Source organism: Quercus robur, chromosome 5, assembly GCF_932294415.1.
Source record: "Quercus robur chromosome 5, dhQueRobu3.1, whole genome shotgun sequence".
NCBI lineage: Eukaryota > Viridiplantae > Streptophyta > Magnoliopsida > Fagales > Fagaceae > Quercus > Quercus robur.
Genome location: NC_065538.1, coordinates 86,964,560 through 86,987,821, shown reverse-complemented (window position 1 = coordinate 86,987,821; position 23,262 = coordinate 86,964,560). Strand labels below are relative to the sequence as shown.

General features: G+C 33.1%; 1 protein-coding gene and 1 long non-coding RNA gene across 37 annotated transcripts in view; one reads left to right on the top strand and one right to left on the bottom strand.

The window, feature by feature from the left end:
- Positions 1-23,078, top strand: part of LOC126727585 (beta-glucosidase 11-like) — a 100,069-nt gene extending 76,991 nt beyond the window's left edge. For 13 of the 36 annotated variants that reach the window (XM_050433380.1, XM_050433381.1, XM_050433357.1 and 10 more), the window contains exons 15-17: positions 3,852-3,939; positions 4,763-4,853; positions 5,520-5,956. In XM_050433380.1, the coding sequence (XP_050289337.1) occupies positions 3,852-3,939; positions 4,763-4,853; positions 5,520-5,766 (426 nt within the window). In that variant the 3' untranslated portion in view covers positions 5,767-5,956. The other 23 variants (XM_050433367.1, XM_050433358.1, XM_050433362.1 and 20 more) reach the window with 20 other exon arrangements.
- On the bottom strand, positions 15,233-22,793 carry LOC126727591 (uncharacterized). Its single transcript, XR_007656279.1, has 2 exons — positions 22,708-22,793; positions 15,233-15,289 (listed from the first exon to the last, which is right to left on the bottom strand). It is a non-coding gene; the product is annotated as an uncharacterized LOC126727591 (long non-coding RNA).
- Positions 23,079-23,262: the final 184 nt, after the last annotated feature.

Genomic DNA, 23,262 nt, shown 5'->3' with positions numbered 1-23,262 from the left:
AGGTTGAAGGTGCAGCAAATGAAGATGGGAGGGAGCCTAGCATATGGGATTCCTTTTCCCATTCTGGTAAGCTTCTTTATAATTAGTATAGTATTTTGAAGTTATATTCTAATCATTTCCCCCCAAAAAGTAAATTAATGTTCTATTATACAACTAACTTGGGTAATATGTAGTAACATTTTTATGAAATAGTTTATTCCCTGGTATTTGTTTATTAAATAAAAATGAGATTATTTGCATTCAAATTGATTAGTATATCAAAAGTACTATTAGTGCTTATAATAGTCCCATTTTTCAAGTGCTAGAAAATCAAAATCTCATCTATTCCATATGAAGTGAATGACTATATATCACGTGAATTGATAAATTAGAATTGAGATGAGATATAATTAGGCTAAGTCTATTTAGACCCTGTTGAAAGACAAGGATTAAATAATTTAGAGAAGCAAAAGAGAGAGAGAGAGAGAGAGAGAGAGAGAGAGAGAGAGAGAGAGAGAGAGAGAGAGAGAGAGAGAGAGAGAGAGAGAGAGAGAGAGAGAGAGAGAAGAGTTACGTAGTTCAACCTGACACTCGATAAAACTGAGGGGCCACATCTTTATTTTGTTCTCAATTGTTGATCACAATGAATTCTAGTAAGATATATAAAAGAACTTATATTAGCTCTACATGGACTTACAATAATGGGCCTTTTGGGCCATTAGATTGATATATACCCAATATCTTTAACAAAATGCGGAAATTAATCAAACGTTGCACATAAACCAATTATGAATTTAAATTTATTTTCGGTTAAGTAACCACAATAAATAAGTTACCAATAATAATTAAAGTGAAGTGAAGTAAATAATGTAGTCAACTAGTGACAAAGTGAAAACCCACTATGGGGATTAACACATTTTTAAATTTTCAGGGAAAACGCATGGAGCCAATGGTGACATAGCATGTGATCAGTATCACAAATACAAGGTATGTACAATAATTCTTTGCATTTGACTTATTTCCAAAACTTTTTAAAAATGAATCTCCTTTTATTTTATTAAGAGACTATCACATCACCCACTAACTAAGGGTCCGTTTGGATACAGCTGAAAACTGAAAACTGAAACTGAAAACTGAAAAATACTGTAACAAAATAATTTTTAAATGTGTGAATAGTACCGTGGGACCCATTTTTAATAAAAAAGTTGCTGAAAAGTGAAATTTGTGGGTCCATGAACAATATACGATGTGCACTGATTGGCTGAAAAGTTTGAAAAGTCAAAATTTGCGGTTACTGTTCATTAAACAGTGCATGAACAGTATCCGCAAGTCTAAAAAACACGTGAAAAAAAAAAAAAAAAAAAGGTGGAAAAACGCAAACGCGCTGGAAATCAGCACAATCCAAATGCAGCTTAAATAAAATGTGGATATTAAAACCCACTACTACTTGTCATTATATATTTAAAACAAAAGGACATGCCCAGTTAAAAAAGTATTTGAGGTAAGTCAAACATTAATTCTTTGTGTGTTACAGGATGTGTGTAAAAGTATTTATCCTTTAATATATTACCAATATTTGCATACGTAGTATTTTTAACTTTTTAAATTTGAGATAGAGTGGAAACATGATTTAAACTTAGCTCCACTTTTTATAATACCATGATAAATTATATGTTGTCCCAAAACTTAAGTTGTTAGCAAATGGTAAACCATAATTAATTATAACAAAATGAAAGTATTCTGCATGACAAATACTCATTCCTTGATTGGCTATGCTCTGCCTGATAGATACCAAATTATACGGCCCATGACATAACCAACTAATTATATGCCCATTTTATTTGAACCATCTACTAATAGGAGTATGGTTGATCACACTCTTGCAGGATGATGTCCAGCTCATGGTGGACACAGGGTTAGAGGCCTATAGATTTTCTATCTCATGGTCAAGACTTATTCCAAGTAAGATCACAAATCTCTTTCATTAACCGAACAAGAAGTGATTTAGTACTTTTTCTCATGCTTAAGCTGCTTATTTTCTAATGTTTCAGATGGAAGAGGACCTGTCAATCCAAAGGGGCTACAATATTACAACAATCTTATCAATGAACTATCCAGCAATGGTTACTGTCCATTCCCATCATAAATGACAATAGTTCAATTTTCTTGGCATTGATTGAGTCCTTCTGTATGCTAATTTGTTTCTTGATCAAGCAGGAATCCAACCTCATGTTACATTACATCACAGTGATTTCCCACAGGCACTGGAAGACAAGTATGGAGGATGGCTTAGTCGAAAAATGGTGTATGATTCTCATCCTTCATGTCTATTGTAGACAACTATTATGCTTGAGTGTATGTATCCACATTCTGTGTGGTAAGCAGAAAACCTGGCAAGGAATGTGATTTAATAATCTAGATGTGGATCCAGGAAAGACTTCACGGCATATGCAGATGTCTGCTTCAGGAATTTTGGTGACAGGGTGTTACATTGGACTACTATGAACGAAGCCAATGTGTTCGTGATTGGGAGTTACAATGGGGGATATCTACCACCTGGGCATTGTTCTTCCCCATTTGGCATTAATTGCACCAGAGGCAACTCCTCAACTGAGCCATACTTGGCAACTCATCATATCTTGTTGGGGCATGCATCAGCTGCTAGATTATACAAGGAAAAGTACCAGGTAATATAGAAGCTATTCATTTCAAGTGGCTTGGTCAATTTAATGAATTAATCAAATGCCTTAACTACATGATGTTCAAAAATGAAGATCATGCTTGGGTTTTTCAGCCCGAAGAAAGAAGCAACCTATTCTTACTAATTTTATGCCTTTGTCCTAAATTTTTAGAATAACACATACCATGTAAAAAAAAAGGTAAAGTAAAATTGGGAACATATATATGAACAAATTGAGTGCGGGCAATGCAGGACCAGCAGCATGGATTCATAGGAATCAATCTCTTTGCTTTCTGGCTTCATCCTCTAACAAACAAAACTAAAGATGTTATTGCTACTCAAAGAGCCAAGGACTTCCTGATTGGTTGGTAAGTTACACATTCACGAACAAATTGACGTTGCACGTTGTCATCTTATTGTGGCATCTATGAAGTGTAATGTGAATATGGTATGGCCCTAAAGCAAGTAGTGATTACAAACTTTGAGATTCTTTTGTTTTAGTTTTTTGTGCTTGTTTTTTAATGTGAAAACATCTGATTTTTTAATTTTTGGAATATGAGTCGTATGTAAGCCAGGTTTGGAATTCATTATGTTTTTGGCTATCATGATCTGCTTGGCCTTGCAGGTATGCGGATCCCTTGGTTTATGGAGACTATCCCGATGTAATGAAAAAAAATGTAGGCTCAAGACTTCCAGCCTTCACCAATCTTGAATCAAATCTGGTTAAGGGCTCATTTGACTTTCTAGGATTAAATTACTATTCCACGCTTTTCATCAAGGATGACTCCAGCAAACTAAACATGGAGGTCAGAGACTTTGATGCAGACATGGCAATAGACTTGTCAGGTATGTTTTATTATATATAGACCCATCAAAATGGGGACTAACTTCACCAGTGATCAGATTACCTTATAGCCTTTCTCAGCTTACCAATTCAACTCTCTTTGTCTGTTGTTGAATTTTCCAATCCGGGATTCATTCTATTGTTTTATACATGATGGTCCTCAATAAATTCACCATTTTGTTACCTAGTCTTTAGAGATGAAACTGAAGTAGAATACTACTTGCCCTACTGTGCAGCTATTCAAAATGATGCATCTGTAAATGAGGTGAGAACATGAGCACAAAATGCAGAGATGGTTTACTTGTGAAGGTCATATCGATGTAATACTAACTAGCCTATTTGACTCAGTTTCCAACTATGCCTTGGGCTTTGCAAGAACTGCTGGAGTATTTCAAGCAAGCTTATGGAAATCCTCCTATTTACATTCATGAGAATGGTCTCTCTCTCTCTCTCTCTCTCTCTCTCACACACAAACACACGTGTCCTCATGCATAAAGAGTTTGTTTGTATGTGTGCTTCTTCCTCCCTTGGAACTGAAGAATAATTCATCAAAGTAATGATAGAGGGCATTTCGATAGAAATATTATTTTTAACACACACAATTTTCTTTTAATGATTTTAGTCCTCATAATATAAGTTTCTTTATATTAAAACTCAATCTTGCTTCCTCATTTTGAAACACAAATATTTGGTAACTAAAGAGCGCATAATAAGCCTTTATTGGCAGACTTAGTAGCAAATGAGAAGAATTTCTTTTACATTATCTTCAATTTTAATATTTGTAAAAGCTTTTGCTAGTTTTGGTACATGGACTTGATAGATGGACATAGAAATATACAGACTACCATCACAATGTGGCATTTAATAATACATTATCTGAAACAACATTCATTTGGTAGCCTGCATAGAGGATCAATATCCATGAACTAAATGTTTGATAGAACGTCAATTGTTTTACTCTCGCTTTCAAATGTTTGCACCATTCAAAGTAAAAGTGATCAAACAATGAACAAATGAGTTACTTAAAAAAAAAAAAAAACCCTAATTGAATCTTTCATATTTTCTTCCATTGCCCTCTGAAATACCATTTGTTCTAACTTATGATTGTTGTTCATGTTTGGGGATTGTAGGTAGATAATTTCAAAATCCAATTTTATTCTCATTTTATGTGATCCTCTAATTGAGAAACTTAATCTTTTTTTTTTTTTTTTTTTTTTTGTTAGGGAGAAACTTAAATCTTGGTTGTAATGTTTTTGCAGGACAGAAAACACAACGCAATTCATCATTGGAAGATGAGCCAAGGGTGAACTACTTGCATGGACATATTGGGGCTTTGCTTGATGCACTGAGGTATGCCCATTTTCTATTTGTTTAAATCTTGTTAAATAATCTAAAATTCTTTTAAATATTGCCTTCACTATAGTTTGAGTGTTTGCAACTCTAGACATCCTGATCCTATTTCAGTGGTCACATCACAAATTAGAGAGATCAGAAAAGTGGCTCAAAATAGTGAAATACTAACAGAACCCAAAGTTTAATACATCAAAAGAGTTCTCTAACTGTCTCTTGTCTAATACAAATAACACAGCAAGATATTTATATTTTTCTGCCACAACACATGAGGCGAGGAGATAAAATTTCATAAAACTGAACTCACTGTTGTCTAATTTGCCTACACAAAATTTTACAAATTTATCACCTAAAGTCTCAAGTTGTGGCGTATAATTAGTTGTCAAACCAATTTAATATACATAATCATCACAATTAATTCCATTTCATACACTTGTATAACTAGAGTGATGGATTATCTGATATGTATATTCCTTTATGTTTTCCTCAAAACTAAGTTAGCTAGCATAATTTATTTGTACTAAAGACTAAAAGTCATCAGCTAATTTATACATTGGAGAGAATTATTATAAGTTTCTAAATGTTTCTTTGCATTGATATATGGTTTTTTACTTCTCTGACATAATTCCCCCTTCTTTTTCTCTTTCTCCAATCTAATTTTGGAAGGAATGGATCAAATACAAGAGGCTATTTTCAATGGGCCTTCTTGGATGTCTTAGAGTTATTGGATGGCTATGAATCAAGCTTTGGCCTATACTACGTAGACTTGGATGACCCGGATTTAAAAAGGCAACCAAAGCTTTCTGCTCATTGGTACTCCCATTTCTTGAAGACTAAAGGTGTCAGCTCAGATGGGTTTATCAAACTTGAGAAGAATTTGACTGCATTTTCCCATGCTCATTTCTCTCGGTAGATTCTGCCATTCCTTGCTACATAATGGTGTGCTAGTAGACCTGGTACTGCTGCTGTTTATTGTTTCGAAAATTATATTATTTACCAGTATGCTACTTTAGAGCTTAGTTTTTTCCAAATCTGTAATAAAATAACCTGTAACCTCCTTCAGTTTCAATTTCAAAAACATAATTCAGGTTTTTCCAACCTCATTTAGTTAGTCACATGTGCACGCACACATGCACACACACAGTTTTCAGTCATTTAGTTGAAGCTAAAATGTTTAGAATTATATCTGCTTTATTCATAAGACAGACAATGGTAAAGCTAATCCTAGTGTGGGAGGAGTTTTGATTCAACTTTAACTAGTGACATAAATGAAATGGTCATACCTGAGTGCAAATATCTCTTCAATGTTGTACAAGAAAAGAGAGATACTGAACTTTGTTACACATTAACAATCCTTTGTGTTTCCACAAGCAAACTCAGCTTTTGGATGGTATTTTGGGGTGATAAAAAAGATAGTTTATTATCCAAAGAGACTCTTCTCTCTGCTGTTCTAGGATTTGGAAGGAGCAGATCACACATTACAGAACAGGAGCCAAAGCCAAAGTTCTCTTAGAACTATATGAGCTGGATCAAAATTTACAACAATTGATGATGCTAATCCAGTGTAATTATAATTATATATGGTTAATTATTTGGATATTATTATTTTTAATTATAAAATATTAATATCTAATTTGAAAAAAAAATAAGAAAAAAATGATCAATTTGAAAGGGGTCGGCTTTTCTTAAAAAATAGCTATTTTAATCAATTATTTGAAAATACCACAGTTTTAAAAATATTTAAGTACAGCCCAAAATGATTCTTATAAAAAAGAAAGAGAACAAAAGAGTAAAGTTCAAAATTTTAATTCATTTAAAAAGTCCATATTTAACTTGCAATTGGAAATCCCCTACGGAAATAAATTTAGCCTCAAAATCAAATCACGCACACAGTAATTCATCTAATCTCGAAAATATCTAAATTGTCTAAATTCCACAAGGTTCAAACATAAATAAGAATCCCAATTAATTCCCCACAAAAGTAAATTTTTTAATTTAGCACATTAGAAATTTCTTCAAGAACAAATATGTTCTTGAATCTCAATAGATATCCACCATCAGCAGAGGGATCATGTCCTAGCAACCTCTTATGACTATAAATCTGAATAACTGATCTGAAAAGAAAAAGAAAAAGGAAAAGGAAAAGAATATAATAATAATAATAATGATGATGATGATGAACTAAAAGCCCAATAAGTGATAATTCACACATTCCTGTTGGGAGGTAACAAAAAAGACACTATAAGTTTGTATGGAACAAGAAGCATATGGAATATCAACAAAGTGACTGACAATAAATCAATTAATTTAATATTCACATAACGTAAAAAACAAAGAAAGTAGGATAAATGTGTAGGTAAAAATGGTCAAATATCATCTTTGGCCGAAATTATTGGTGTTTTACTACTATTTACGAAATAATTAGTGATCTACCACTATTTTGAAACTTGAGTTCCTCAAACTCAAGTTTGCCGTGTAACTCGAGTTCCATTAAAATCTGCCACGTTGGCACCCATTGAGCTAGATTTTTTAATTAAAAAATTCCACGTGAAACTTAAGTTTCTTCGTAATATAAGTAATGAACCCATCTTGTTTTCAGTGTCACTCTCCCTCTCCTACACCAAGTCTCCCATCTCACACTGGAAGAAAAAAATGTAGGAATTATACTTAAAAAGTAATAATTCAAGAGAAACAAATATAATACATCTATTAATTAACAATTATATCATGTGCATATGTAATAAAAATCAACAATAAAACGTGAGAAATTTACATACTAAATTATATTATTCAAGGACCTCACAAGCAATTAAGATGCTTTCCCTAGTTGGTCAGGATTAATAAGAGCTTTATTTCCTCTTCTCACACCCCTTACAAGTGTGGCCTCGACAATATTTATAATATTCAGAAAGGACATGACCAGCCATAAAATCATTTCTATTATAATAACAATTTGTGTAACAGATATGTTACATTCACTAATAAACAACTTCATTAATTAGATTCATTAATGAATATGTTCATTAACGTGTCATTACTTTTGTAACTCCATACTAACACATGGATTCATATATCTAGAATCACTATAATGACAGCACCTTTTATAGGAGGCCAAGTTACTGACAATGACACGATAGATTTATTAAGGCCAACACTCAACGTGCATGAATCTCATTATGGAAGAACTTCTAAGATTATTATGCACTAACCATCAAAAGACTAGCCTTTATTGTCTTCCATAGTCTGAGCAATTTTAACTTGCACCTCCTTTCCATCATGGTCCAACAATGTCCCTAATAGGCTAAATCATGATGGATATGATCAAGTCAAGGACTATAATGAAATACTTCTTAATCTTAGTCTACAATATCAAGTAGACATATTTCAATATTCCAATATTTTACATCATAAAAATATTGCAAAATTTCACAAGAAATTTTAAATAATTAATTATTGATAATAGAGACATCATAAAATATCATGTTGGGCCACATTATTCTAACAAAACAAGCCTTTTATCCTGAAATCAAATTATCCATTATAAGTAGATAAAACATTGCTGAGGCATAACTCTATCTATATCTAAGAATCAGCTACCTAATTGGCCCAACTCATATTTCAGGGAATATGAGGTTAGTCTATCTAATGAGCCTTTCTAAAAGGTCTTTTACAATACTAATTACATATTTGAGCTCAATTACATATACAGGCATAAATCTTGAAAGAAACTTCCTTGATGAAGCCTGCAATGAGTTCAATCTTGTCTTTTCCATGCATTCTCAAAATCAAATGAAAAAAGTAAAAAAATTGTGGCCATATATGTGGTAGGACTCATGAATGGACACATCCAATAAGATTGTTTCTTTTTTAAGGAATCCAATAAGCAGCTAGAACTATGTTCTTTGTCAATATATATATATAGAGAGAGAGAGAGAGAGAGTTCTGCTAGGCTCCCACTAAAGCAGGAGGAAAATGTTGAGGCTAGCTAGTTTTGCTGACAAGTTCAGCAGCACTAGTTTTAAGCACTGATAAATTTAGCAGAGATGATTTCCCACCTGACTTTGTGTTTGGGGCTGCTGCCTCAGCTTATCAGGTGATCACATAAATTCCTTTTGCTTCTTTATATGTGTTAATGATATATATATTTTTTTTTTTTTGGTTTACTCATTCTAATGTAAAATAACAAGCTTCCAGCAAAAAAAAAAAAAAAAGGCAAAATGACAAGCAAATATCTTTCATAATAGTTAAATAATAAAAAGAAAAAAATTTCTCTGATAATTACAAAATTTTCGTTATCTTTTCTATATATATATATATATATATATATATATACTGTTTTTTTGTTTTTACAATTTAGTTTCTTCAATCGTTTGTGAAAGGTTGAAGGTGCAGAAACCTAGATGGGAGGACACCCAGCATATGGGATACATTCGCCCATGCAGGTCACCATATATTATTACATATTTTTATATTCAAATATTGTTATGTTTTATATTAAAAAGTAAGGTAAAATATTCTTTTGTAAACAACATTATTTACAAAAGTTTATACATCGTGAAAGTACTTAAGGAATTGACAATTGCTTCCCAAAATTTTTTTTTTCTTAAAAACCAAACTTTCTCGCCCTATATCCAGAAAAAGAAAAATTACCTATCTAAAAATTTATAAATCATTTTTAAAAAAATTGAAACAAACACTTTTAGGACCCAAAACCCAACAAAAACACGATTCAAAACCAAAAGGAAAAAAAAAAATTACATCAAAATACTCCCTAATAAGCAAAACAGAGAAAAGGTATCTCAATAATTTATGACAAACCAAAATCAAAATGAATTTAAAGCCATAAGAGATAGAATTTGTAATAATTAATTACTCAAATAATTAGTAGACACATTCTAATACATAGCCAAGTTGAGTATGTTATGATTTAAACTCAAATTATCACTTCTAAAACAACTAAATATGAACCCAAATTCAATTAACATATATATAGACACACAAATTAACCCAAACTAAATTCAAACCAAATCCAATAGAGAGGGAGCCTGTGACGGAAATTCAAACACCAAAAGGTATCAACCCAAGATAAAATTGCAAGAAAGAATAAGAAATTCACCACAAACATGGCAAAAAAAATAACAGATCCACCCGAAAAAAAGAAGAAGAAGAAAATGGAATAAAGAGAGAAGGAAAGACTAATCACATTTTTTGTTGTAGGAAAAACATGAAATAAGGAGACGAAGAAAAGTCAAAATAGAGAATTTATAGAAAAGAAGATTGGGAGAAGAAGAGTCAAAATAAAAAGATGAAGAGTTGGAGTAATGGCAACGGTAAACTGAAGAATTATGGGGAAGAATAAGAATTAAGAAAGGGAGAAGAGTTGAAAGACTAATGGGGAGACGAAAAGTCAAAAAACTAAAATTAATTACTAAACCTAAATTATTATATATTGTATAGATATTATTATTATTTTATTAATATTACCAAAAATTAGGAAACTTTTTGGTAAAGGAGTGATGTGACCGATGACATGGCAAAATAAGAGCATTGTAAAAGTAAAAGGAAAAACAAATTGCCTAATGTGTCCAAGAAAAACTAACTCTAATACTAATACATTATCCTTTTTTTTGGAGCTTGGGGACGCTTATGGTTATATATTTATGAAGATGAGAACTACAGTTTGTCTTTTTCTTTTTATATATGAAGACCAAAGGTACAATTTATCTTCTTCATTATCTTTTTGTCAACATAACTTTAGGCTTAGCTTCTCTGTCTCCCTTCCCTCTCTCTGTGTGTGTTTTGTTAAAATACTTGGTATTCACAAAAGAAAAAATAGTGGACTAATCCCAAATTGGAAAATGAGTATGAGTTGAAGAGGTTTAAAGCCTATACTATGCATCCAAGAGTTAGACTCTTTTATACATACACCACTATTAGTTTCTTTAAAACATTTTCCTCTCTCCCCGTGTGTGTAGTCTATCTTACACGTAGTCTATCTTACACGTCTCAACTTGTAAGTAACTTAAGGAATAAACAAGCGTAAGACTCTCTATTTCCCTTTCCTTTTTTTTCTTCCTTTTGGGGTTGGGGGGCTCTTTGGTTTAAGTACATTATGAACCATTTTACAAGACATGATACAAACCGTTATTGTGAAAATTTGACACATGGAAATATATACATAACGTTCTTTTTTATGAGAGAGTCATGAGATGTAACTAATAATTATATCAATTAAAAATTTTCACCTATAATGATAGTTGTAAGCGTGATTGATATGATCCCTGAACCACATTAAGCTTGGTGAAATATATTAATTACTAAAAGAACGATCATTGTCTGTTGGGCTTAGGTATGTGAGACTTATTACAAGCCTGCTCCTACCCTTTTGTCAGAATTTGAAAATGGAATGATTCATAGAAGAAGAAAGAAAAAGCCTTTTTCCTGAAATTGAATTATCCATTATAAGTGGATAAAACATTGCTGAGACTTATTTCTGTCTATATATGAGAATCAGGAACCTAATTGGCCCAACTCATATTTCAGGGAATATGCATGGAGCCAGTGGGGACATAGCATGTGATGAGTATCATAAATATAAGGTCAGTCTATGTAATGAACCTTTCTAAAAGATCTTTTACCATAAATACTAATTACATATTTGAGCTCAATTAATCATCTTATTGTTTGCACAGGAAGCTAATGATTCTGTGTGTATGATATTTCTTGTAACAATTATATGGTTATGTCTTAACCAACCAAGCATAATCAACTCATTGTAAAAAACACACCTTACATGTATGATTACATTCGTTTAACTCTGCAGGACGATGTCCAGCTCATGGAAGACACGGGTTTAGAAGCCTATAGGTTTTCCATATCATGGTCAAGGCTTATCCCAAGTATGATCACATAACTGTCACTCACTTTAACTAAAAAAGACATAAGTTATTTCTGGTTATTTATCCCACACTTGAACTTCTGATGGTCTCTCATTCAGATGGAAGAGGAGCTGTTAATCCAAAGGGTTTGCAATATTACAACAAGCTCATCAATGAGCTAATCAGCCATGGTTATAGCCAGCTTCTATCATAGATGTTCATAATGCCAATTTCTTAGCAATGCAGCCATTTTTTCATTTAAAAAAAAAAAAAAAAAAAAAAAAAAAAGGAACAAAAAAAGAAAGGGTACTTCCAAGAAGCTAATATAAAAATGTGTTCCCTTAGCTGAGGTTTTTCACTTCTTGATTTCACACAGGAATACAACCACACGTAACATTACACCACACTGATCTTCCTCAAGCACTTGAAGATGAGTATGGAGGATGGGTTAGTCGGAAGATTGTGTATGGTTCCCAACCCTAGTCCATCATACACCACTCCTTTGCACTTAAAAGTATATACGTTCCCTGCACTAAGCACTAATATTTGCTAGGAATGTGTCTCAATAACGAGATCTGGATGCAGGAAAGACTTCACGGCATATGCAGATGTATGCTTCAGGAAGTTTGGTGACAGGATATCATATTGGACTACAATGAATGAGGCCAATGTGTTCGTGCTTGAGGGTTATGATACTGGATTTCTTCCTCCTCAGCGATGTTCACCTCCATATGGAGGTAACTGCTCTACAGGAAACTCCTCAACTGAGCCGTACATGGCAGCTCATCATATCCTGCTGGCACATGCGTCAGCTGCTAGATTATACAAGAAACGATACCAGGTATGATTCAATCTGTTCATTGTCAGCGTTTTGACCAATGTAGCGAATATCTAAATTGCCCTACTATTTGATGTTCAAGGACAATTATCATGCTTGAGCATCCCAGCATGATTAAAAATCCACTACTTCTTTGTACGGTGTTGAGGCCTTCATTTTTCATTTGGGAAACATGAATTTGAACGTTATGAATATGTATCAAAATGCCATTTTAGAGAAACTATGGGCAATGCTGATGCAGGACAAGCAGCATGGTGTTATAGGGCTCAATGTCTTTTGCTATTGGTTTATTCCTCTAACAAACAGTACTGAAGATAAAATTGCCACTCAAAGAGCCAAAGATTTTTACTTGGGTTGGTAAGTTCTAATATCATGTATATGAAGTGGTATCTGTTTTCTTTCATTTGTTTGTGTGATTGTCTATCTATTCGGCTTTTGTCATCTTAGTCTGGATTCTGTCAAGTCTAATATCTTTCTGAGAAGGCACAAGAAATAAAAGTTTTTTGTGGATTTCGTTTGCCCTTTAAAAATTACTCATGTCCAATTTCCTTTGGTAAGCTGCAAAATTGGATCTCAGAATTTATTCAAACTTTTGGCAACCGTTCCTGGCTTTGTGCTGCAGGTTTGTGGATCCCTTGGTATTTGGAGACTATCCTCAGACCATGAAAAAGATTGTAGGCTCTAGACTTCCATCCTTTACCTATGCTGAATCCAGTCAGGTTAAGGGTTCATTTGACTTCATTGGAGTGAATCATTACATCACAATGTATGTCAATGATAACCCAAGCGGCCTAAATATGGAAGACAGAGATGTTTTGGCAGACATGGCGGTACAGTTTACAAGTATGTTTTTGACATATTGTTGGGATTTTAGTGGAATAGGTTGATAGTGATAAACAAATGAAGTCTTGGATTACATTACTTTGTTTTAGTTTGATTAACAAAACTTCCATCTTTTCCGTACTGCATTGGATACATGTCCTGTATTTCATGCCACACTAAAGTCTTGGCCAATGTAACCTGTGTGTTAAGCAGTTGTAGTTATGCTCATCCAGTTCAGATGTGGAATTGAAATAACTCACTAGTTTTTGGTTGTGGCAGGAATTCGAAATGATACGTCCATATTTGAGGTGAGAGGTTGAACATAGAAATTTAAGGCCAGTTTGATTTGTCTTGTTATTTTAGTGCATTACTAATCAGTTTGTTTGTCTCAGTATCCAATTGCACCCTGGGGTCTGCAAGGAATCCTGGAGTATATCAAGCAATTTTATGGCAACCCTCCTGTCTACATTCATGAAAATGGTCACTCTCTCTCTCTCTCTCTCTCTCTCTCTCTCTGTGTTAGCAGTAGCACTACAGATCATTCAGCTTCATTGTAGTATTACAAGACATGATAATTTGCTTTTCATTTTGTCAAAGTAGTTCTTTACAAGAATTTTTGCATTAGTATATTTAGCCTCTGATTCCACCGTTTGAATTTGATCACAGTTTCACTTAAAAAAGATCAATGATAAGTTTTACTAAATTGTAACTGGGCAGCAAAATCACTTGTCAAAGTATATTTTCTCCAGCTGTAGACTTGCGTTGCAAATATATAAAGTATTAAAATTTCCTTCCATTGTAACTTCTTTTTCTAATTTCATTTTTGGAGCAGTTATGTCAATTTTTATAGAGATACTCAATAGCTGGGTGTGGAATCAGGAAAACATCCTCTATAGGATGAATGGAAATCAAATTGCAGAAAAGAAGAAAAAAAAATTATGAAAAGCCATATGAGAGTATGATTTGGAAGTATGCTGCAATACACAAGGCTATTGTAGCAGAATGTGACAAACTTTTAATAGATTATTGAAATATCTATTGGTAGGAATAGTTAAAAGTACCATAATGCACAAACTAATGGTTTGGCGCAGTTTGAAATTATCCACCAATGCATTGATGGAATTAACTAAAACTACAGAAAAGTTTCAACTTTTCTTCATGCTGCTAGATGAAATATTGCTCATTCTTTCTTTGGGCGTACTCTTCTAGTATAGAGCTTGCATTAGGTTGGTCATCCAATTGAGGAAATCTGACATGACATGTATCTCTCTGCAGGTCAACGAACAAGACGTAATTCAACACTGGAAGACTGGCCTAGGGTAAAATATTTGCATGGATATATTGGCAGTTTGCTTGATGCATTGAGGTATGTCTGTAGACCTTATATAAACCTAACACATGATGATGTGAGAGTCTTGTCATAATTTTCTTTGAGTTGTTTGCAGTCCTTGACAGAAATTTCTATTTGCTGTTAGGTTTATTTGCCAAGTTAATTTTGGAAGATAATTAGCATACCAGTGGCTCATGATTTGATGATTCCATCTCAAATATATACTGAATTCAAAAATAAGATTAATGTAGATGTTATGACCTAATATTTTTATTATCTTTTCTGGAAAGAGAGTTTGATGTGACTAATTTGTGCTACAAAAATTAATCAAATGGAATTAGTTGCTTCACTTGATCAATTAAAAGGGTACCATGATATGTAGATTCCAATTATCGCATCTAGTAAAGTCTCTCATTGTCAAATAAACCAATATGAGATGGATGCCATATGTTTCAAAGTCTATTATATCTACAAAAAAAATCATATGATAGGTCTTAATTATATTTCTGGCTGTTTCTTTTTAATTGATACATAGTTACTAAAATTTGATGTGATTACTTTTCTCTCACTATTCTTAAAACCTTGGAAGGAATGGATCAAATACAAGAGGTTATTTTACATGGTCCTTCTTGGATTTATTTGAAATGTTGGATGGCTATGAATCAAGCTACGGCCTATACTTTGTGGATTTGGATGACCCGGATTTAAAAAGACAACCTAAGCTCTCTGCTCATTGGTACTCCAATTTCTTGAAGGGGAAAAACATCAGTTCTGATGGATATATTGAACTTCAAAAGAATATATCTGCAGTTTCCCCTTATTTACTTGAGTAGATTATGCTTTGTACATGTACTTTGTATAATGGTTTGTTTATTATTCTCTCTCTCTCTCTCTCTCTCTCTCTTTTTTTTTGTCAAAGTATACGAACTAACAGTGTGCTGCTTTGTAGCATTTTTTCATTTGTACACAAAATAGTATATAGATATCTTTGGTGTTCTTCAATATATTTAAGTGAGACAGATAGAGGCCCTTTCTGATATTGCCGACAATTTCAAGGACAACAACTATTCACTTCTTCAAAAGTCATCTACTTTAATACGTGGAGATCTCTAGTACAATGCATTACAGAAGGCCTTATCTCCATGTGTGTTTGGCTAACTTATATTTTGGTAGCTTATTTATCAGGGAGTATTGGATTGAATGAAATATGCAAATGAACCAAAATGGGTTAAAAGTATGAACTTTTTTATATTTTCTTGTGCGGTTTGTCAGAAACTGAAGATGGCAACGCTGGGTAGTGCAAGGGAGGATGACCAGCTCTGGTGAGTTCTTGTTTTGGTCCAAAAAAATACAGGCTTATTTTATGGTGCTTTTGTTGCTAAATAAAATTTTTGGAAAAAATTTCTCACTTTTGGCAACCCATGGTTCACATGAGTCCACTACTAACACCATTTTTATTGTGCATCAATCAAATAGACCAAGTCAAAAATTATGAAAAAATATATATATATATCTGAAATTTTTTTTCTCACTCGAATTACTGTTTCAATTAATAAAAATATAGAGGTAAATTCCACTAACATATCCTGAGGTTTTGACTAATGCCAACCAAGTTCAAAACTTTTCAAAACTATCTAGTTTGGTTCCTAAAGCCAACTTAGTCCCTAAATAGATAGTTATTTTTTCTCAACTGTTTTAGGGATTGAACTGGCTTTAGAGACTAAATTGGTTAGTTTTGAAAAGTTTTGGACTTAGTTGGCATTATCTCAAATGGAATTTACCCAATATATAGATATAGAGTACTTTTTTTTTTTTTTTAGAGTACTAGATATAGAGTACTTGGTTGCAGTTAATCCAAGTAGAGGCTTATAATACCAAGCATAGAGTGCAATTCAATCCTGTCTTTACCATGCTTTCTCAAAGTCAAATAAAAATAAAAATCTGGCCATAAATTAAAGCTATGTGAATGCCGTAGGACGGTAGGACTCATGAATGGACAAATCCAATAAGATTCTTTTTTTTAAGGAATCCAATAGGCATCTAAAACTATGTTGCGTATGTTCTTTAACAACATATATGTATATAGAGAGAGAGTACTGCGAGGCTCCTACTAAACAGGAGGAAAATGTTGAGGCTAGTTTTGCTGACAAGTTTAGCAGCACTAGTTTTAGGCACTGATACATTTAGCAGAGATGATTTCCCACCTGACTTTGTGTTTGGTGCTGCTTCCTCAGCTTATCAGGTAATCACTTAAATTCCTTTTGCTTCTTTTTACGTGTTAATGATATATATATATATATATATATTTGGTTTACTCATTCTAATGTAAAATAACAAGTAAATATCTTCTTTTTTTTTTTTTTTCATATTTTTTGTTTCTTCAATCGTTTGTGAAAGGTTGAAGGTGCAGCAAACCTAGATGGGAGGACCCCCAGCATATGGGATACATTCGCCCACGCAGGTCAGCATATGTTAATATATAATTTTATATTCAAATATTGTTATGTTTTATGTATGAAAAGCAAGGTGAAAATATTCATTTGTAGACAAACATTATTTACAAAAGTTTATGCATGCGTGAAAGTACTTTAGGAATTGACAATTACTTCCAAAAACAGACTTTCTTAAAATCCAAACTTTCTCAATTCAAGCAAAAATAATTGCCTATCAACATTTATAAATCAAGGAAAAAAAAATGATACAAACACTTTTAGGACCCACCAAATTCAAGAGAGAGGGAGCTTGTGATGGGGAATTCGAACACCAAAAAACTGCAAAAAAGAATAAGAAATTCACCACGAATATGGGAAAAACAATAATAAATCCACCAAAAAAAGAAGAAGAAGAAAATCGAATAAAGAGAGAGGGAAAGAAAAATCACCTTTTTTGTTTTAGGAAGAACATGGAATGGATGGGAGAAAGGAATAGAAAAGAAGATGGGGGAGAAGAAGAGTCAAGATAGGGAGAAGAGTTGGAAAACTAAACCAAAGTTAATTACAAACCTATATTATTATATGCAGCATAGATATTATTTTTTTTATTATTAAATATTACCAAAAAAGAGGAAAAATTGTTGGTAAAAGGAGTGGAGTGGCTGATGACATGTTGGAATAAGAGTTTTGCAAAAGTAAAAGGAAAAACAAATAGCCTAATGTGTCCAAGAAAAATTAACTCTAATACATTATCCTTTATTTTGAAGCTTGGGGCTCCTTAGGAGGTACATATAGTTATATATTTATGAAGATGAGAACTACATTTTGTTTTTTTTTCTTTTTATCTATGAAGAACAAAAGTGCAATTTGTCCTTTTTGTCAGGCTTAATTAGCTTCTCTGTCTGTCTCTCTTTTGGGTAAGTAATCTCTCTTACACATCTCATCTTGTAAGTAACTTAAGGCATGAACAAGCGCAGTGGAAGGGGGGGCCTTTTTGGTTTAAAATACATTAAGAACCTGGTTACAAGACATGATACAAACTATTATTGTGAAAATTTTAACACATGGAAATATATACATCACATTGTTATGAGAGAAAGTCATGAGATGTAACTAATAATTCTATCAATTAAAAAAATAATCTAAAATGATAGTTGTAAGTGTAATTGATTTGATGCTTGAACAACATAAAACTTGGTGAAATAGACTAATTAGTAAAAGAATGATCATTGGTCTGCTGGGCTTAGATATGTAAGACTTATGACTAGCCTGCTCCTTGTCACAAAACCATGCCTTTTTGTCAGAACTTAAAAATGGAATGATTCAGTTGCACTTGTGGTGGCAGCATATTTGATAAAACATTGCTGAGACGTATCTGTCTATATCTGAGAATCGGCTGCCTAATTGGCCCAACTCATATTTCAGGTAATATGCATGGAGCCAGTGGGGACATAGCATGTGATGGATATCATAAATACAAGGTCAGTCTGTGTAATGAGCCTTTTTTTAAAGGCCTTTTTCCATAAATACCAATCACATATTTGAACTCAATTAATCATCTTTTGGTTTACACATGAAGCTAACGATTCTCTCTGTCTGATATTTCTTGTAACAACTATATGGTTATGTCCTAACCAACCAAGCATAATCAACTGTCAAAAACACACCTTATAATCTTATACGTATGACTAAATTCGTTTAATTCTGCAGGAGGATGTTCAGCTCATGAAAGACACGGGTTTAGAAGCCTATAGGTTTTCCATATCATGGTCACGGCTTATCCCAAGTATGATCACATAACTGTCACTCACTTTAACTAAACAAAAAATAAGTTATTTCTGGTTCTCTCTCACGCTTAAACTTCTGATGGTCTCTCTTTCAGATGGAAGAGGAGCTGTTAATCAAAAGGGTTTGCAATATTACAACAATCTCATCAATGAGCTAATTAGCCACGGTCATAGCCAGCTCCATCATAGATGTTGATAATGCCATTTTCTTAGCAATGCAGCCATTTTTTCATCATAAAAATTTAATAAAAAAAATCTTCCAAGAAGCTAATAAAAAATGTGTTTCCTTAGCTGAGATTCTTCACTTCTTGATTGCACACAGGAATACAACCACATGTTACACTACACCACACTGATCTTCCGCAAGCACTTGAAGATGAGTATGGAGGATGGGTTAGTCAGAAGATTGTGTATGGTTCCATACCCTTGTCCATCATTACCAATTCTTTGCACTTAAAATTACATACATTTCCTGCACCAAGAACAAATCATTGCTAGGAATGTGACTCAATAACTAGATCTGGATGCAGGAAAGACTTCACGGCATATGCAAATGTGTGCTTCAGAAATTTTGGTGACAGGGTTTCATATTGGACTACTATGAATGAGGCCAATGTGTTTGTGCTTGGGGGTTACGATATTGGATTTCTGCCTCCTCAGCGATGTTCACCTCCATATGGAGATAACTGCTCTACTGGAAACTCCTCAACTGAGCCATACATGGCAGCTCATCATATCCTGCTTGCACATGCATCAGCTACTAGATTATACAGGAAACGATACCAGGTATGATTCAATCTGTTCATTGTCAGGATTTTGATCAATGTAGCAAATATCTAAATTGCCCTATTATATGATGTTCAACAATGATTATGCTTGAGCATCCAAGCATGATTGAAAATCCACTACTTCTTTATACATCATTTAGGCCTTCATTTTTCATTTGGGAAACATGAATTTGAACGTTTTGACTATATATATATATATATATATATTAAAGTGCAATTTTAGAGAAAATATGGGCAATGCAGGACATGCAGCATGGTGTTATAGGACTCAATGTCTTTTCCTATTGGTTCATTCCTCTAACAAACAATACTGAAGATAAAATTGCCACTCAAAGAGCCAACGACTTTTACTTGGGTTGGTAAGTTCTAATTTCTCGTATGAAGTGGTATCTGTTTTCTTTCATTTATTTGTGTAATTTTCTTTCTATTTGGCTTTTGTCATTTTAGTCTAGAATCTGTCAATTCTAATGTCTTTCTGAGAAGGCACAAGAAATAAAAGTTATCATACAATTTTGTGGATTTCATTTTTCCTTGTAAAATCTACTCATGTCCAATTTCCTTTAGTAAGCTGCAAATGAATTGGATCTCAGAATTTATTCAAGCTTTTGGCAACCATTCCTTGCTTTGTTCTGCAGGTTTGTGAATCCCTTGGTATTTGGAGACTATCCTCAGACCTTGAAAAAGATTGTAGGCTCTAGACTTCCGTCCTTTACCTTTGCTGAATCCAGTCAGGTTAAGGGTTCATTTGACTTCATTGGAGTAAATCATTACGTCACAAAGTATGTCAAGGATAACCCAAGCAGCGTAAATACAGAAGATAGAGATGCTGTGGCAGACATGGCAGTACAGTTAACAAGTATGTTTTTGACACATTGTTGGGATTTTAGTGGAATAGGTTGATAATGACGGACAAATGAAACAATTATTATTAACTTTAAAACTATTTTCAGCTTGGATTTCATTACTTTGTTTTAGTTTGATTGAGCGTACAAAGTCAATTTTGATCACCCATCTATGAATTAGGCTTCATTCTGATATTTGTTTATGGTGTCCTGTATTTCTTGACACGTGAAGTCTTGGCCAATGTAACCTGTGTGTTAAGCAGTTGTAGCTATGCTCATCTAGTTTAGATATGGAACTGAAATAACTCACTAATTTTTTGGTTGTGGCAGGCATTCAAAATGATACATCGACATTTGAGGTGAGAGGCTGAACATAAAAATTTAAGGCCAGTTTGCTTTTACTGGTTATTTCAGTGCATTACTAATCAGTTTGTTTGACTCAGTATGCAATCGTACCCTGGGGTCTTCAAGGAATCCTGGAGTATATCAAGCAAGTTTATGGCAACCCTCCTGTTTACGTTCATGAAAATGGTCTGTGTGTGTGTGCGCGCGTGCGCATGCACTCCTTTAACTGTGAAAATTTGTTAATAGTAGCAGTATTGATCATTTCAGCTGCAATGTAGTATTATAATTTGTAAGGCATGATAATTTGCTTTTGTTTTGTCAAAATAGTTCTTTACAAGAATTTTTGTGTTAGTACATTTGACCACAGATTCCACACTGAGAATTTGATCATAGTTTCACTTAAAAAGGATCAATGATAAATATTACTAAATTATAACGTGACAGGAAAATCACTTGTCAAAGTATATTTTCACAAGCTGTAGACTTGCATTGCAAATAAATCAATCTTTATAAAGTATTAACATTTCCTTCCATTTTAACTTCTTTTTTAATTTCATTTTTGGAGCAGTTATGTCAATTTTTATAGAGATACTCAGTAGCTGGATGTAGAATCATGGAAAACATCATCCAAGGGATGAATGGAAATCAAGTTGCAGCCAAAAAAAAGGAAGAAGAAAGAAAAATAACAAAAAAAAAAAAAAAAAAAAAAATTGCCACTATGAGAGTATGATTTGGATGTATGCTGCATACACAGGGCAACTGTGGCAGAATGTGACAAATATTTAATAGATTATTGATATATCTATTGGTAGGCATAGTTAAAGTATCATAATGCACAAATTAATGTTTTGTAACAGTTTGAAATAATCAACCAATTCATTGATAGAATAAGTAAAATTTATAGAAAAGTTTCAAATTTTCTTCATGTTGCTAGTTGAAATATTGCCCATTCTTCCTTTGGGTAACTCTTCTGGCAGAGAGCTTGCATTAGGTTGGTACTTCATCTAATTGAGAAAATCTGACTTGACATATATCCCTCTGCAGGTCAACGAACAAGACGTAATTCAACACTGGAAGACTGGCCTAGGGTAAAATATTTGCATGGATACATTGGCGGTTTGCTTGATGCAGTGAGGTATGCTTGTAGACCTTTTATAAAACTTTTTTTTTTTTTTTCGTAAACAAAAAATGGGTAGAGGGGGGCAACCCGTGTGGCTTGCCTACCTAGGGGTGACTATAGTAGCACTCTACCCGCTCCCGAGCAAAGACCCTATACTCCCCAGTTTATAAAAAATTCACTTACTATTTTAAGAGTCTTGTCATAATTGTATTTGAGTTGTTTGCATTCCTTGACATCTTATACAGAAATTTCTATTTGCTGTTAGGTTTATTTGGCAATTTAATTTTGATAGATAATTGGCAAGTCATATTGCTTATGTTATGTACTAATATATGTGTTATCTATTCCTGAAAGAGAGCTAGATGTGACTAATTAGTGCTAATTTATCAAATGAATTAGTTGCTTCACTAGATGTATTAAAAGGGTGTCATGATATGTGGATTCTAGGCATCTCATCTAGTAAAAGCCTTTTTATTGTAAAAAATAAAAAATAAAAAAAAATAAAAACTTCTTAAAGTGAATGCCATATATTTCAAAGTCTATTATATCTTAAAAAAAAAATGAAAAATAAAAAAAAATAAAATTATAAGATAGGTCTTAATTATATTTCTGGTTGTTTCTTTTTAATTGATACATAGTTACTAAAATTTGATGTGATTACTTTTCTCTCACTACTCTTAAAATCTTGGAAGGAATGGATCAAATACAAGAGGTTATTTTACATGGTCCTTCTTGGATTTATTTGAAATGTTGGATGGCTATGAATCAAGCTACGGCCTATACTTCGTGGATTTGGATGACCCGGATTTAAAAAGACAACCTAAGCTCTCTGCTCATTGGTACTCCAATTTCTTGAAGGGAAAAAACATCAGTTCAGATGGATATATTGAACTTCAGAAGAATATATCTGTAGTTTCTACCAACTTTCAGTAGAATCTGCTTTCTACATTTACTGTATAATAGTTTCGTGTAATATTCTTCTTGTTTATTATTTTTGTCAAAGCATATGAATAACCAGTGTTCTGCTTTGTAGCAATTTTTCATTTTTATACTATAGTATTTAAATTTCTTTAATGTTCAATATAATTAGTGAGAGAGACAGACACCCTTTATAAAATTGCTGAAGATTTTAAAGACAACTATTCACTTCTTCAAAATCCATCTACTATGATAAGTGGAGATCGCTCGGAGCCCTTTTTCTGCTTGTGTGTTTGGCTAGCTTATATT